This window comes from Felis catus, chromosome A1 (genome assembly GCF_018350175.1).
Source record: "Felis catus isolate Fca126 chromosome A1, F.catus_Fca126_mat1.0, whole genome shotgun sequence".
NCBI classification, from domain to species: domain Eukaryota; kingdom Metazoa; phylum Chordata; class Mammalia; order Carnivora; family Felidae; genus Felis; species Felis catus.
Genome location: NC_058368.1, coordinates 66,488,762 through 66,503,668, shown reverse-complemented (window position 1 = coordinate 66,503,668; position 14,907 = coordinate 66,488,762). Strand labels below are relative to the sequence as shown.

The window sequence follows — 14,907 nt, the reverse complement described above, 5'->3', positions numbered from 1 at the left end:
GATGGAATCCATTTCCATGGCGTCAATTCAATAGATTTTGGAACCATAAAAATAATGCTATTATAAGCTTCTTTCATAACTAAAGTGAAACCAAAACTTCCATGAAATTATCTTGTTTTGTCTGTTTTCCTTCTTAGACCAGAACATTTTTTAGAAATGAAAACTTCATAACAGAGAAATTTACATTTAGTAGGCAGCTGTCTGCCATGATTTGTAAGAACATATATATATTTTTTATAGCTCATGAAATGAGTTGGAAGTTTAGAGTTATTCTTTTAGGCTGTGTGTGTGTGTGTGTGTGTGTGCGTGCGCACTTGGCTTATTAAAAGTAGCTGAATTCGTGCAGCTGAGATTAAATGAGGAGGTCATTTTCAAAGAGAATATCAGACAGACATCATGGTTAGATGCTTTTGACAGCACTTATAAAATAATGAGCATAGTATGAAGCACCAGATTCAGGTCAAGTATTTTTTGAAGAAGATTTATTTATTTTTCTTATTTTTAATGATAGCTCATTTTTATCAGCTCTTAAAACTAGTAAGAATGGTTTCAAATTTGGTTTACCCATAGTCTATGTGGCTTATTTAAGATTTGTTCATACATACATTTGTTATAATTGATTCCTAAATTCCAAGGCTAAGAGAATTAGTATACCTATAAACACAACATATTATTTAATTACTCTTGCAGACTCTAAGAAAAAACAGTTCTGGGGCACCTGACCGGCTCAGTTGGAGGAACGTGTGACTCTTGATTTCAGGGTCATGAGTTTGAGTTCCAGGCTGAGTGTAGAGATTATTTAAATAAATACAACTTAAAAAAAACTTTAAAAAAAACACAGTTCATTTCATTTCTAGGTAGTAACATTGCATTATGGATGAGAACATTTTCCATATGCCAAAGTTAGAAGCACTGATGTAGTTTCCAGAAGGAAACATATTATGAAAAGTACTTATAATTAGATTCTTGGATTAAATGTGTGTATGTGTATCTGTATGAATGTGTGTATGTATATGTGTGTACTAATTGATAAATCCTGGGATAAAGATTCAGTGGGGAGGACTTTTTAGTATCCTAGTGGAATTTCCCCCCCACCTTCCTGGTTGTCCATTGAAATAGAGGAATTATGGGCTATTGATTTAGAAGGTAATGGCTCTCCAAATTAAAAATGACATAATAGGTCAGACTTCAGTACAGAAATTTAAAAGGTTGACCGTGGCACCAATGGATTCTTCTATGGAAATAATAGTAATTACAGTCACTTTTTGCTGAGTACCTACTGTGTGCCAAGTTCTGCAAGGCAATTTATATGTGGGGTCACATTTAACCCTTAAAATTAAATATCCAAGATATTATCATCTTGGATTGATGGATGAGGAAGCTGGGGCTAAGAGAAGGTAACTACGTTGTCCAAGGTCATTGAACTAGGAAGTAGCAGGGTCAAGATCAATAAAACCAATCTGGGTCGTGCCAAAGCCATAGTGCCTTTACTACTTACAGAAAAAGTTCCTCTACATAATGCCATCCTCACAAATGCCCATCATTCTAAATTTTTTAACTTAAGATTTTTAACATATGATTAAAAAGATAAGTACTGTATAGGCATGATTCAAAGTTCAAAATGTACAAAAGAACAAAATAAAATAAGTCTCCTTTCTTCTCTGATTTCCCAGCCTTCTAAGCTCCTTTCCCAGAGACAGCCACTCACCTTGTTTTCTGTGTTTATACACTACATTTACACACAGATAGGCACAGTCTCTCTCTCTCTCTCTCTCTCTCTCTCTCTCTCTCTCTTTCTGTCTTCCCCCCAACACCTTCACATGTAAATGCCAGCACAACGAATTCACAGTTATGTACCTCATGTTTTTCACTTGACAATATATTTTGGTGATCCTTCTAGGGCCCAAACAGTCTTAATCACACATTTATAAACTCTGGTGGATTTGTTAGTACTAGAGTTGTCCAGAAGAGTTTACATCAGCCTGTATAATTTCTTGCAAATTTGTAAGTGGTATTTGCTGGGTTTGATAAGAAGTGCGCAGGAAAGGGAGTGATTCCCTTCCTTCCAGAGATCCATATTTTTATGATTTTTAGTTTATTTATTTTGAGAGAGAGCACACATGAGCATGAGTGGAGGAGGGGCAGGGAGAGAGAGAGAAAGAGAGAGAGAGAGGATCCCAAACAGGCTCTGTACCACCAGTGCAGAGCCCAATTCGGGACTCAACCTCACAAACCACAAGATCATGACCTGAGCCGAAACCAAGAGTCAGATGCTCAACCAACTGATCCACCCAGATCCCCCACAGATCCATATTTTGAAGGAGGAGTAGCTATATTACCTACCCAAGTAAGTCATTAAATTATACAGGTACACATTAAAAAATCTAAGTTGAATACCTGTTACCAGGGTGAAGGATAAAACCCAAAGGATAAAATAGGACTTGGAGGGCATCAGTGTGCATAACAAATGAATATAAAGATGTGCAATGCAAAATCTGAAATGAAAAGATGTGTTTGATGTATAAACACAGCCTTAAGGAAAGACTATCCAAAAATGCACCCAGTAGGGGAAAACTGCATCCCACTGAAATACCAGAAAGCCACACAGCTCATTCCTAACCCTTAATTCCTCTGAAGAACAATTTACACCACCAAGAAAAGGAAAGCTCTTAGATGTAGAAAGCAAAACCCTTATCAGGACAGATGCCCAGCATTTAGGAAACCATTTGGACACAGGGGAAAAAATAATCTCTTTCCTGCATGATATGGCAGCAGAGAATAGATCAAAAAGCTTTGGGTAGAGGAGTCCAGCAGGGACTATAAACTGGGAGGATTTTCACATTCGGAGACATGCCGAAAAGAGCAGGCAACTCACTGACAGGCAGAAGAAAGATGCGAATAATTTTTCTGTCTTAGCCTTAGCAACAGCTCTAAAAACATTTACAGACCCACTGGATTGCTTACCAGGCTTAGAGACATGTGTGCCCTCCTCCTTTGAGTGTATGAAGCAGGCTTGCATCCTATCTGCAAAGTTTTGCAAACCCATCCTGCCCCATTCACTCACAAACTCCCCAAGCATCTGATTCAATTCACTTCCAGGAGCACACACGGAATCCTTCTCACACGCAAGCAGGTTCTAGGGGCCAAAATGCAAAATGGAAATATGTAGAACATTCTTTTCACTAAGATGCTTCCCTCTACTGTAAAACAAATTGCTTTTTAATAAGTCACTTTCTAGTTTCAGATTACTTAGCTCTATGATACACAGCCTCCTTCCTCTCTACTGGGTTTCAGAACGTTTCTTAGAATAGTCCTTGATTCTATGGCTTCCACTAGCTGTAAATGATCTCAATTTGCCCATGAGATATCTCCTCCTGGATTCTGCTCTTTGGTTTCCAGCAAAGACTTTTCCTTTTGTAAATAAGGCAATATATAATTACAGCTATGCCCATGATGTGACAACGTCTTAGCTTATCTTGGCTTGGTCCTTAGATTTCTGATTACTTACACCAACTTCTCAGGAATTCTTGGATTCTTCTCTCACCCCTGGTTTGCTCACAAAGACTTGGCTGCCTGTTTATTACCTTTGGACTTACACAGGAGTATGTGTGCATCTATCTATCTATTTATCTCTCTCTTTCTCTCTCTCTATCCTATATATATACACACATACATATATATATATACATACATACATACATATATATATGTGTGTATATATATATATACACATACATACATATATGTATGTGTGTATATATATATATATATATACATACATACATATATGTGTGTATGTGCATATATATATATATATAGTTTAATAGAGACAAAAGTGAACTCTTGCATTTTGACCCTGTTACAGGCTGAACCTGTTCTGTCGAAATTAACATGTTGCAACCCTATCCCCAGTACCACAGAATGTGACTGTACAAGGAGTCGGGGCCTTTAAAGAGGTAAAGTGAAAATGAAGATGTTGGGGAGGGTCCCAGCCCAGTCTGATGTGTGTCCTCATGAGAAAAGGAGATCTGGACACACAAGGAGACATCAGGGCCTGTGTGCACAAGGAGAGACCATGAGGCGAGACAGCGAAAGGACAGCCATTTGCATGCCAAGGAGAGAGGCTTCAGATGAAACCAGCCTGGTGGCACCTTGGTCTCGGACCTCCAGGCTCCAGCACTGTGAGAAATAAATTTCTGTTTATTGCCAATAGAATGCGAGCAGAAACGAGCGAGGTAGTGGCCCATCACTGACTTCTTTGTCAGAAGATGAACAGTATCAAGGGAGTAAGGAAAAGATTCTCCTTTACCCTGAGTCCTGTGGGGGTGGGGGAAGGGGAGGCATTGTGGAGCATAATTAGAGCTGATGGGTGGTAGATGTTGTTTCACAAGCCAATGAGATTCTTGAGGTCTTAACTGCCACGTGACTTAGCTTGGGCTAACAGATACAAAATTGATGAGCGATATAGCTGCTAAAGCAAAGCTCATGAGCTATTTTTTTTATGTTTATTTATTTATTTTGAGAGAGAGAAAGTGAGAGAGCAAGTGGGAAGGGACAGAGAGAGAGGGAGAGCAAGAATCCTAAGCAGGCTTCATGCTGTCAGCGCAGAGCCAAATGTGAGGCTTGAACGCGTGAACTGTGAGATCATGAGCTGAGCCAAAATCAATAGTCAGATGTTTAACCGACTGAGCCACCCAGGCGCCACCCACCCCATGAGCTAATCTGTTAGTCGTCTTTACTCAGATTGTATCAGGAACATTGATTTAACTTATGGGAAACATGCATGAAGAGGTCAAATGGCAAACTGAATTTTCCAGAAAAAAAGAGTACAGGCTAATGGGAGGATTTAAAATTAGGTCATATGAAGGGAAAATGGAAGGAACTGAAGAAATGTGGTCTGAAAAAAGAGAATATAGGGACAAAATTCTATGGAAAATGGACTGGACCCATTCTGGGGGGGTTGGGGGGGGTGGGTTATTTCCCAAGGGCTTTTGATGGAAACATTGGTGAAGGAAATCTTCACTATTTATATTCAAATTCAAATTATGTTAAATTCTAAATATGAAATAGTTATTAAAAAGGAAGAATTTCCTAACCTTTAGAATTATTTCTTCAACAGATGTTGGCGAGGATGCAGAGAAAGAGGATCTCTTTTGCATTGTTGGTGGCAATGCAAGCTGGTGCAGCCACTCTGGAAAGCAGTATGGAGGTTCCTCAAAAAACTAAAAATAGAACTACCCTATGACCCAGCAATTGCACTACTAGGCATTTACCCAAGAGATACAGGTGTGCTGTTTCGAAGGGACACATGCACCCCCATGTTTATAGCAGCACTATCAACAGTAACCAAAGTATGAAAAGAGCCCAAATGTCCATCGATGGATGAATGGATAAAGAAGATGTGGTATATTTATACAATGGAGTATTACTCAGCAATCAAAAAGAATGAAATCTTGCCATTTGCAACTATGTGGATGGAACTGGAGGGTATTATGCTAAGTGAAATTAGTCAGTCAGAGAAAGACAAAAATCATATGACTTCACTCATATGAGGACTTTAAGAGACAAAATAGATGAACATAAGGGAAGGGAAACAAAAATAATATAAAAACAGGGAGGGGGACAAAACAGAAGAGACTCATAAATATGGAGAACAAACTGAGGGTTAACGGAAAGGTTGTGGGGGGGGGATGGGCTAAATGGGTAATGGGAATTAAAGAATCTACTCCTGAAATCATTGTTGCACTATATGCTAACTAATTTGGATGTGAATTTAAAAAAATAAAAAATAAAACAAGTTACTAATAATAAAAAAAGAACTGTTTCTTAAAGGGATTTCCTTCCTAGAGGTGTTTAACCAGACCCTGGTGATGGATATCTCATCAGAAATAGTAAGGGGGGAATTTGTTGTTGGTGGTGATGTGGTGGGGACCAATGGTGGAGTGTTAGATCGGACATTTTTAGCAGTGTAGCAAATCTTATAAGGAACTTTTAACATGACAGTGGTATTTAGTAGTCTACATTTATTTTATATAGTCATAACATGTAACTTGTATAAAGCCAGTCACTATAATGGTGAGACTCTTCTAATGAACATAAAAAAATTGAAGTGAGCATAATTACTCATCAACTGTTATCAAGTAACTTCTCTTTGCCAAGCACTGTTCTTAGCATGGGGGAAAGACAACATGGCTAAGTTTCTTGCTCCCCTGGAATTTATACCAGAATAGAAGAGACAGACTGTCAGCAAGTAAACCAATAAGTTCATTTTAGATAGTGCTAAGTGCTCTGAAGGAAAACAGTGCCAGGTAGAGTAGGTGGCTGGATGTGGACACAATAGAGTGAGAGGGTCCTCTCTCACATCCTAACATATGAGCTGAAACCTGGGTGACAAGGAGGACTGTGAATAAGAACATTCAAGGCAGAGGGAGTGGCAGAAGAAAGACCAATGTGGAAACGAATGCAACATGGTTGAATACTAGAGTAATTGCTGTGTTCTGTGATCGCAGAACAAGAGGGAGAGAGAGGTGGGCAAGGCACAGATCGTGGAGGACCTTACAAGCCAGTTCTTCTCGAACTGTCCATGGTGAAGAACTTAAAAAATAGTTAAAAAATTTTTTCAGCCACAGGCCAACATGCAATCCAACGTGACTAGTCTGCAGCCTATGCTACCAGATCATGTCCACGCAAGCTTGGCAACCCCCTTACTAGACCTCCTCTTCAATGAGATGAGTCCACTGATCACGTGCTTGAACGTTGTGCCAATGCCAAATTGCCATGATAGTTTCTAAATGCTGACTCTCAATTTCTCTCCTTATTATATTTATTTTGGTGCAGACCAGGAACACATGTTTGTGGATACATGGCCCACCCTTTGATTAGTGCATGGAAAGGACCGTGGAGTAAAATCCTTATGATGACCTTGGATTTTACTCTAAGAATCCAGAACCACTAATGAGATGGTGGTGGTGCTCTTGACTAAGGTGAGGAGGACTAACGGGGAAGAAAATTGGGTGGAGAGAGCAAAAGTTTACTTTGAAACGTTAAGTGAGAAATGTCTAGGTCTCCGAGTGAGAGACCAAGTAGGAAGTTAGTTATATGAGCCTGGGGCTCCCAGTTGAGGTTAGGGCCAGAGCTGTAATTTTGGGGAGTCATGATAGCCTGTATTTAAAGCCACAGACTAGGTGAATTACCTAGCAAACATTGTTATGAAAGAAAAGAGAGCCAAAAGCCTAGGCTTGGGGGCATTCCCATATGGGAGTTGTTGATTCCATCAGCGACATTATCTAAGAACTTTGAATCTGATATTTTTGGAGCCAAGGCATCACAAAACACAGAAGGGAATCTCAAAGTGGCACAATGCTGACATGAAGTGGGTCAGTAGGTACACATGGAATGAATAAATGAGTTCAACAACACCCTCCCAACTCTGAGATATTGCAATTCTTATGTTATTCAAGTTTCATATTCATGACATAGAGGGTTGAAGAGTGGTCTCCAAGAAGTTATGTCCATATCTCAGAACCTGTGAATGTGACCTTATTTGGTAAGAGGGTCTTTACTGATGTAATTAACTTGAGAATGTCAAGATGAGACCATCCTGGATTATCCAGGTGGGCTCTAAATCCAATGACAAGTGTCCTTACAGGAGACACACAAACGAGAGGCACAGACAGAAGAAGAGGGGCCATGTGACAACGGCAGAGGTTGGGGTGATGCTGCTTCAAACCAGGGAAACAAGAACGGAGGCAACCGCCAAAAGTTGGAAGAGGCAAGAAAGATTCTCCTCCGGAGCCTTCCAAGAATACAGCTTCATCAACACATTGATTTTGGACTTCTGCCCTCAGAATTATGAGAGAATAAATCTGTTATTTTAAGCCACTATGTTTGTGGTAAATTGTTAAGGCAGCCCCAGGAAACTAACACACATGGAGTCCCTCAGCTGACTCAGTTCCAACATTTCTTCAGGAACTGTGCTTTATTCTAACCCTGCGGTTTTCTACTGTGGTTGCACATTAATATGGCTTAGAGAACATATAGCAAATACTGCCCTGGCCACACCCTCAGATGTTCTGCTTCCGTGGGCTCGGGTGGTTGGCTGGCATTGGTGTGTAGTCAGAGATGAGAACTGCTACTTAGTCACAATGTCAAGGGCATGACACAGAAATACACAGGGGAGGAACATCTATACAAAAATTGTTTTAGGGGCCCCTGGGTGGCTTAATTGGTTATGCGTCTGACTCTTGATTTCAGCCCAGGTCATGATCCCAGGGTTGTAGGATTGAGCCCTGTGTCTGACTCTGCCCTGAGTGTGGAGCCTGCTTAAGATTCTCTCTCTCTCTCTCTCTCTCTCTTGCTCGCTCGCTCGCTCCCTGCCCCTCTCCCGTGCTCTCTCCTTCTAAAAAAAAAAAAAAAAAAAATTAACCTTAGGAATTTTCTTCGGAACGTTCTGTATCTTTATGCCCAAATATAAAGTATTCTTAGAAACTGTCTGAAGCAGTGTCACATTGGCTGTCTACACAGACTCTTAGGGCAGCAAGTCAGTCCTGTTTCCACCACTAAGGGGTAAACAGAGGCTCTAACAGTAGCCATCATTATTGATAGGATGCTCCCCTCGCTGCCCTCAGGAGCACGGGGGAGGCATTGTGTTCTAGGTTGAAGTTTGACAATGCTTAACTTTAAGATAAATCAAAAGCTGCCCCTTGCCACCCCTGGCTCCAAATTGTTCCACTGCCTTCCTTACAATCAGATCATTATAATTTTGAATTTCTGGTGGCATGCTACTTTGTGTAATTTTTCAAAATCTGCTGCCTCGATGTGCTGAATAGGAGAATAGTACATTCTTATTTGGAGGGAAGAGGGCCCTTAATTGTGGAACAAAGCAATTCCTTGTACGTCAGCCCTAAATAAATGTTTCTTTATTTCTGAAGTTGTGTGACCTCCTGTAGTGGTCTTTCCAGCACGTCAGCGAGTAGTCAGGAGTGAATTGTAGTTAGCTATGCGCGCTTGTCTGTAAGGGCCTTTTAACAACAACGAGGAACTCACTGCATCTACTGACTCCCCGGGAAGTCTGAGGTCACAAGTTTGGCCGGGGCACATGAGCCCAGATAATGAAGATGGTTTTGCCCTTTTGAGACAAAGCCAGCAACTGTATGGACTTCATTATGCACTTCGGGTCATGTGCTAACAATGAGGGTTTCTCTAATACTAATCCCCCTAATGATGGCTTCTCCCAGCCCTTACAACAAACCTCACAAGGCCCCGTGGTTTGGCAAGCCAGATAGAATAAAGGCAGCACGGTGTTTGGCTTTTGAACTGAGTTCAAGGCAATTAAAGTTATGGGCTAAAGAGGAAAGGAGGGGGTTTAGAAATACCAGTATAATAAGTAGGATGACTGCAGTACCCCGTAAATTAACTCAATTAGACAAAGCCCGATTTAACGGGGGAAAGATGGTGAGAAGCGCTACCCTCATTAAATCTGGCTGTTAGAGGTGCTCCGAATGGCTTTAAATTTGTTTTAGCCGTTTGGATCATATAAAATAGTCTGTGCGTGTGCACGTACACACGTGTACACACGTGGGCTCTGCGATTTTTGTAGGTATTTTTTAAGGAGGAGAGCGCCAGAACGCCAAGCAAAACAATATCAACTCCCTCACCCTCAAAACCAAAAACCAACGGAATGAATGCTCAAGGGCTTAAGAGTGGAAGACAAGGAGAAAGGCAGAGTAGAATCAGGGAGTGGACAGCAAGAGCGGGTTCTTCTGCTGATAAAGCCATGAGCCCCCTTGGGTGGGGGCTTTTGCTCGGTTGCCTGGGCTGTGGAATCCTGCCTGGAGCCTGGGCACAGTTCCCCAGGGTCTGCATGACCGTGAACAACCTGGTGAGCAAGGAGTGCTGCCCGCCACTGGGTGAGGACCCGGACAACATCTGTGGCTATCTGGAGGGCCGGGGCCAGTGCGTGGAGGTGCAAGCTGACACCAGGCCCTGGAGTGGTCCTTACATCCTACGGAACCAGGATGACCGAGAATGGTGGCCAAGGAAGTTCTTCCACCGGACCTGCAGATGCAGAGGTGAGGCAGGTGGACAAGACGCGGGCATGCTCTGAGCCGGGTCAGGGGACCCCAGGTGGGAAGGGAGCCCCTTCTCAGAAAGAGAAGAGGCTCTTGGAAGTGTTAGACCAGGCTTTAAATGGCCGGCCAAGTTTGTTTTTCATAGGCAACGAACTGGGTAAGACTGATGTCTTGGTTATATTTTTCACACCCTCTAGGACATCTAGTTATAGAAACCAAATGAATATTCCATGGGCCAAGCCTGGTTATGTGAACTCATGCCAACATGCCATTGGCTTGTCTGTTGGAAGGGGAAGCTAACGAGCTCCAGAGTCAGCTTTGAACCTCAGAGCAAGTCCTTTCAAGATTGGTTTGGTGGCCTCTCCTTCTGAAATGGGTTTGCGCTTGTAGAAGAGGGGGTGGGTAACCTTGGCATCTAGAAGACAGGAGTCAAAGGCAGGTGTTCCGCAGTCCTGGTCTCAGTGTTTCTCACGTTTTGAACGGGGCTCAAGCAGAGTACATCTTGCTAGCTAAGGTTATGCTTGGGTTGTCACTTGGGCAAAGTTGGAGGGATGTGGTGGGACCGAGCTTCAGTGAGCTGGGGGAGGAGAGTCATAAAATAACAATGGCTTTTTCTGCTCTTGCCTGGGTTGGATGTGGGCATTTCAAGATTTGCCCCGTGTCCCTCTTTCAGACCTTGGTCTCTCTTTTGACTCATTTCTTTGAAATCTCTGGGCATTTCTTATTCCTCTGGCTCTTCTGAGCCTTCCCAAATCCTTTTCAGTAGTGCCTCTCTGTGTTCAGCAGCCATGCACAGCGGTGATAAACACTCAAAGGCTGGCAGGGCATTTGAAACACAGAAAACACAAGTGGTAACTTTAGCAAAGCCCTTGGCCACTGTTCTACGGCATCCAGCTGCATAGGAAGCTTTCCTTTTTATTATTATTTCTCACTCATGTTCTCATATGATGCTGGCACATAGGAAATACAGATAATTGAGCTATGCAGGAGCATAAAAACATAAACTCAGGAAATGTACAAAGGACTGTGATGTCAATGTAGGAATGATGTTAGTTTTTCTAACTTGTAAAAAATTCTGGCTGTACACATCATTTTGTAGCCATCTTGCTAATTCTGTGATTCAAAGCAACCGTTAGGTTTGCCTCTGGTATTCATTGTGACAAAAGTTTTAAATAGCATATTGAACATATACGATCCACTTTTTTTCTAAGCTAATTGAGCATTTGCTTCTATAGACATTATTTCACGGATTCTCATGGCCTTTGTCTGAGAAGCAGCAGGTTTCATATTACCTGTGTGATTGAAACCACACTACATACTAACTTCTTTGTCTATGACTCAAAAATTCTTCTAGAATACTTATTTCTAGGCCAACCAATGATAGAGTGGCACGGCTTACAATGGTTGGGCATCCCCATTTATAGAATCTGGGAGCAGAAGCTTTTAGGCAATCACATATAACTCTTACTTCTTCTTATCATCATCTACTTTATATTTTTGACCTGGCTAGCAAGTGTTTTGTTTTGTTTTGTGTATTGTTTTTTTGTTTTTTTTTTAGGGGGATGGAAAGGACAGAGAATGGCAGAATAGAAGAGGTAATTTTAATTTCCCTTTCCAGAAGAAATGCCTATAACTAGTTCTCCGGAAGTGACAGGAAATTCGGGTAACAGTGACCTGCTTCCTACCATAAAAAGAGATCTCCTGCTCTGAGGAGGATGAACATATGCCTGAGAGGCAGTAGGTCAGAAACAGGGTTTGGCCTATAAGTCCAGACAGTAAGGATATCACATGTCTGTAGACCAGTTCAAGGAAGCAGTTTTCTCAGTGTGTATGGTCTTTGTTTCCTCCTCCATGATTTGATCTGTGTAGACTCATTGAGGACCATAGCTCTTTCCATATGAACGTTGGATGGCTCCACTTATGTTAGCCAGGCCAAGTCCTAGTGGCTGAGCTGGAAACCAATTTAGTATAAACAGTAATCACCATGTTGTGATGTGTCATGAGTCCCAAAGCTAGCCACATGACCTTCATTCAGCTTATTCTCCCCCCAGAGTGAGTTGCTTGTCTTCCAAGGGAAGTTTTTGTGGTTTGGGAGGCAGTCTTCAGAATCTAAACCTAACCTTGAACACCCAAAAGCCCTCCTCTCTGGTATCCTCATAGCTTTTTGTAAATAGGGATCCTGGGATTCTTCTAGGTCACTCAAAGGTTATTAAAAAAAGAGATGTAGTTTAGCTATGGAAAGCGGTCTATTGATGACCCTGAACTTTGTTAATGCAATGGAAAATTAGATGCATCATTTACCTGTCAATGGACATTTAGATTTTTTCCACATCTTGGCTTTTGAAAGCAGTGGTGTAATAGACATGGGGATGCTAGTATCTCTACAAGATCCTGATTTTCATTCTTTTGGATAAATATCCAGAAGTGGAATTACTGGATCGTATGGTAGTTCTGTTTTTAATTTTTTGAGGAAGCTCCATATTGCTTTTTCCACAGTGGCTGCACCATTTTGCATTCCCACCAATAGTGTTCAAGGATTCCAATTTCTCTGCATTTTAGCCAAGTGGTACATACGTCCAACTGAATACTATTCCGTCTTAAAAAAGAAGGAAATCACACAATACGTGATAGCATTGATGAACCTAGGGGGCATTATACTAAGGAAATGAAGCAGTCACAAAAATACAAATGGGCTACTATTCTACTTTTGTGAGGTATCTAAAATACTCAAATTCATAGAATCAAAGAGTGGAATGGTAGTTACCAGGGGCCTGGGGAGTGAGAAACAGAGAGTTACTAGTCAACGGACACAAAGTTTCAGTTACGCAAGATGAATAAGCTACTGTACCACATTTACCAAGGGTCAACAATAATGTACTGGACACCTAAAAATGCGGTAAAGGGTGTAGATTTCATGTTAAATATTCTTACCCCCATAAAATAAAGTTAAAAAAGAAAAAATACCCCATAGTCTTCACGAACTCGTAGCTGGTAGATGATATTAACCCAGGAAAGAGAAATAAAAACAAACTCTGAAGGGGGAAAAACCCCTAAATTATGTGTTCGAGTTCTCTGGAGAGAACTTCTCTATTCTCCGTAGGGATACATGGAAACCAAAAAGTTGCCAAATTTAGTGGTGAGGAAGAGCTGAATTTCAGGAGAAGATGGCGCTAGTTTTTCACCTTACGAGTCTTAGAACATAGCAATTGCAGCTGTGTGTTTGGACTTTTGGAAAACATGCACAGCGAATAGTTTTTGAACTGTTGTCTGAGAGCTTCTTGTTTGTACAAGAGACTAAGTACCTCCATTTTCCAATCTCTAAAATGGGGATAATGATGAAACCACACTTGTAAAACCTTTTTGAGCTCTGTAGATGAAAGGCTATATGTGAGCATGAAGTATTGTTATTAAAATAATAGAATCTCTAATTAAAAGGAATAGGCTATTTAGAGCTCCTTGTAAATTCACTAATCGGTGGTCTTTAAGCTTATTTAGTCTAATGGCTTTCTGAGGTTGAGCTGATACAGTTCATGTAGGAACGTGCATGGCTTGGTTTTTCTAACTCTCCATTTTTATCCCAGTCCTAAGTAGGTCTAGGACTTTGTCTTTTTAAATTTAATTTTTGCCCAAGGACGTATTCAGTGGTAGATAGATTGGTATCAAGGGACCCTTTCATTTTTTTTCCCCTCTCCATTTTCCAGTAAGATAATGCAATCTTTTCTAAAAGGCCCATCTTCTTCTATTTTTTGCTGCTGCTATTGGTAGATTAGGGGAAAAAATGAACTCAGGTTAAACTGATGTAAGAAACCACTAGGGAATCTAAATTAGAAACATAAATATTTTGTGTGCTGGGCTCTCCCGTTGTTTCATTTTTCAGTTGTCGTCAGCATTTTAACGAATTCTTTAGACCGGGTTTAGAAGCTCAAAACATCAAAGGGGTCTGACTGCAGAGCTTTGGGAGATATGCTGGAAAAGGAATTTTTTTACTGAATACATTTCTGGGTTATAGGTGAGCTCAGATGCAGACAGATGCTTTCTTTTTTTACTTATTGGGGTACAGTTGATACATAATATATTAGCTTTAGGTGTACAACATAGTGATCCTACAGTTGCACAGACTACAAAATGAAAGTTAATACAATAACGTTGACTATATTCCTCGTGCTGTCCATGACATCCCCATGTCTTACTTATTTTGTAACTTGAAGTCTGTACTTCTTAATCCCCTTCACCCATCTCCCCCCTCCCCCCCCCACCCCAATTCTTTCTTATTGGGAAAATTAGGACCTCTGTGTTGCTTTTCAGAGGCAAGTATGGCTTTGTAATAAGAAACGTCTTTGCTCAACATAATTGTGAAACAGCTCTGGTCTCCTGAGTCAGAATTCATCATTTTGTCTTTTGTGTTCTGTGGTGTTTGGGTTGTTCCTCCGTTTTCACTTTTCCCGTAGTTAGACTTGCGTTGGTGTTTCACTGCGCACACGTCCTTCCTCTTCCCCCCCCCCCCCCCCGTTTTATTATTTACTTATTCCAAGTTTTTGTTTAAATTCAAATCAGTTAACATACAGCGTAGTATTGGTTTCAGGAGTCCGACCAGTGATCCATCACTTACGTACGATACCCAGTGCTCAACCCAAGTGCCCTCCTTAATACCCCCCACCCATTTAGCCCATCCCCCCAATGTCCTTCATCTCCTGAATGGTGGCATTGTACTTTATTTGCATTTGTATCTCCCAGTGCCTAATGTTTTTTATGCAATTACTCATTGATTCATTCATTACCCGCCCAACTGATGTTTATTTAGCACCAGTTATGCTAGACCCTTCAGGTACAAAGAGGG

General features: G+C 41.1%; 1 protein-coding gene across 1 annotated transcript in view; it reads left to right on the top strand.

Annotated features, from left to right (window-relative positions):
- Positions 1-9,255: 9,255 nt before the first annotated feature.
- Positions 9,256-14,907, top strand: part of DCT (dopachrome tautomerase) — a 35,344-nt gene continuing 29,692 nt past the window's right edge. Inside the window, exon 1 of the mRNA XM_003980474.6 lies at positions 9,256-10,070. Within this exon, the coding sequence (XP_003980523.4) occupies positions 9,680-10,070 (391 nt within the window). The 5' untranslated portion in view covers positions 9,256-9,679. The remainder of the gene's footprint in view (positions 10,071-14,907) is intronic.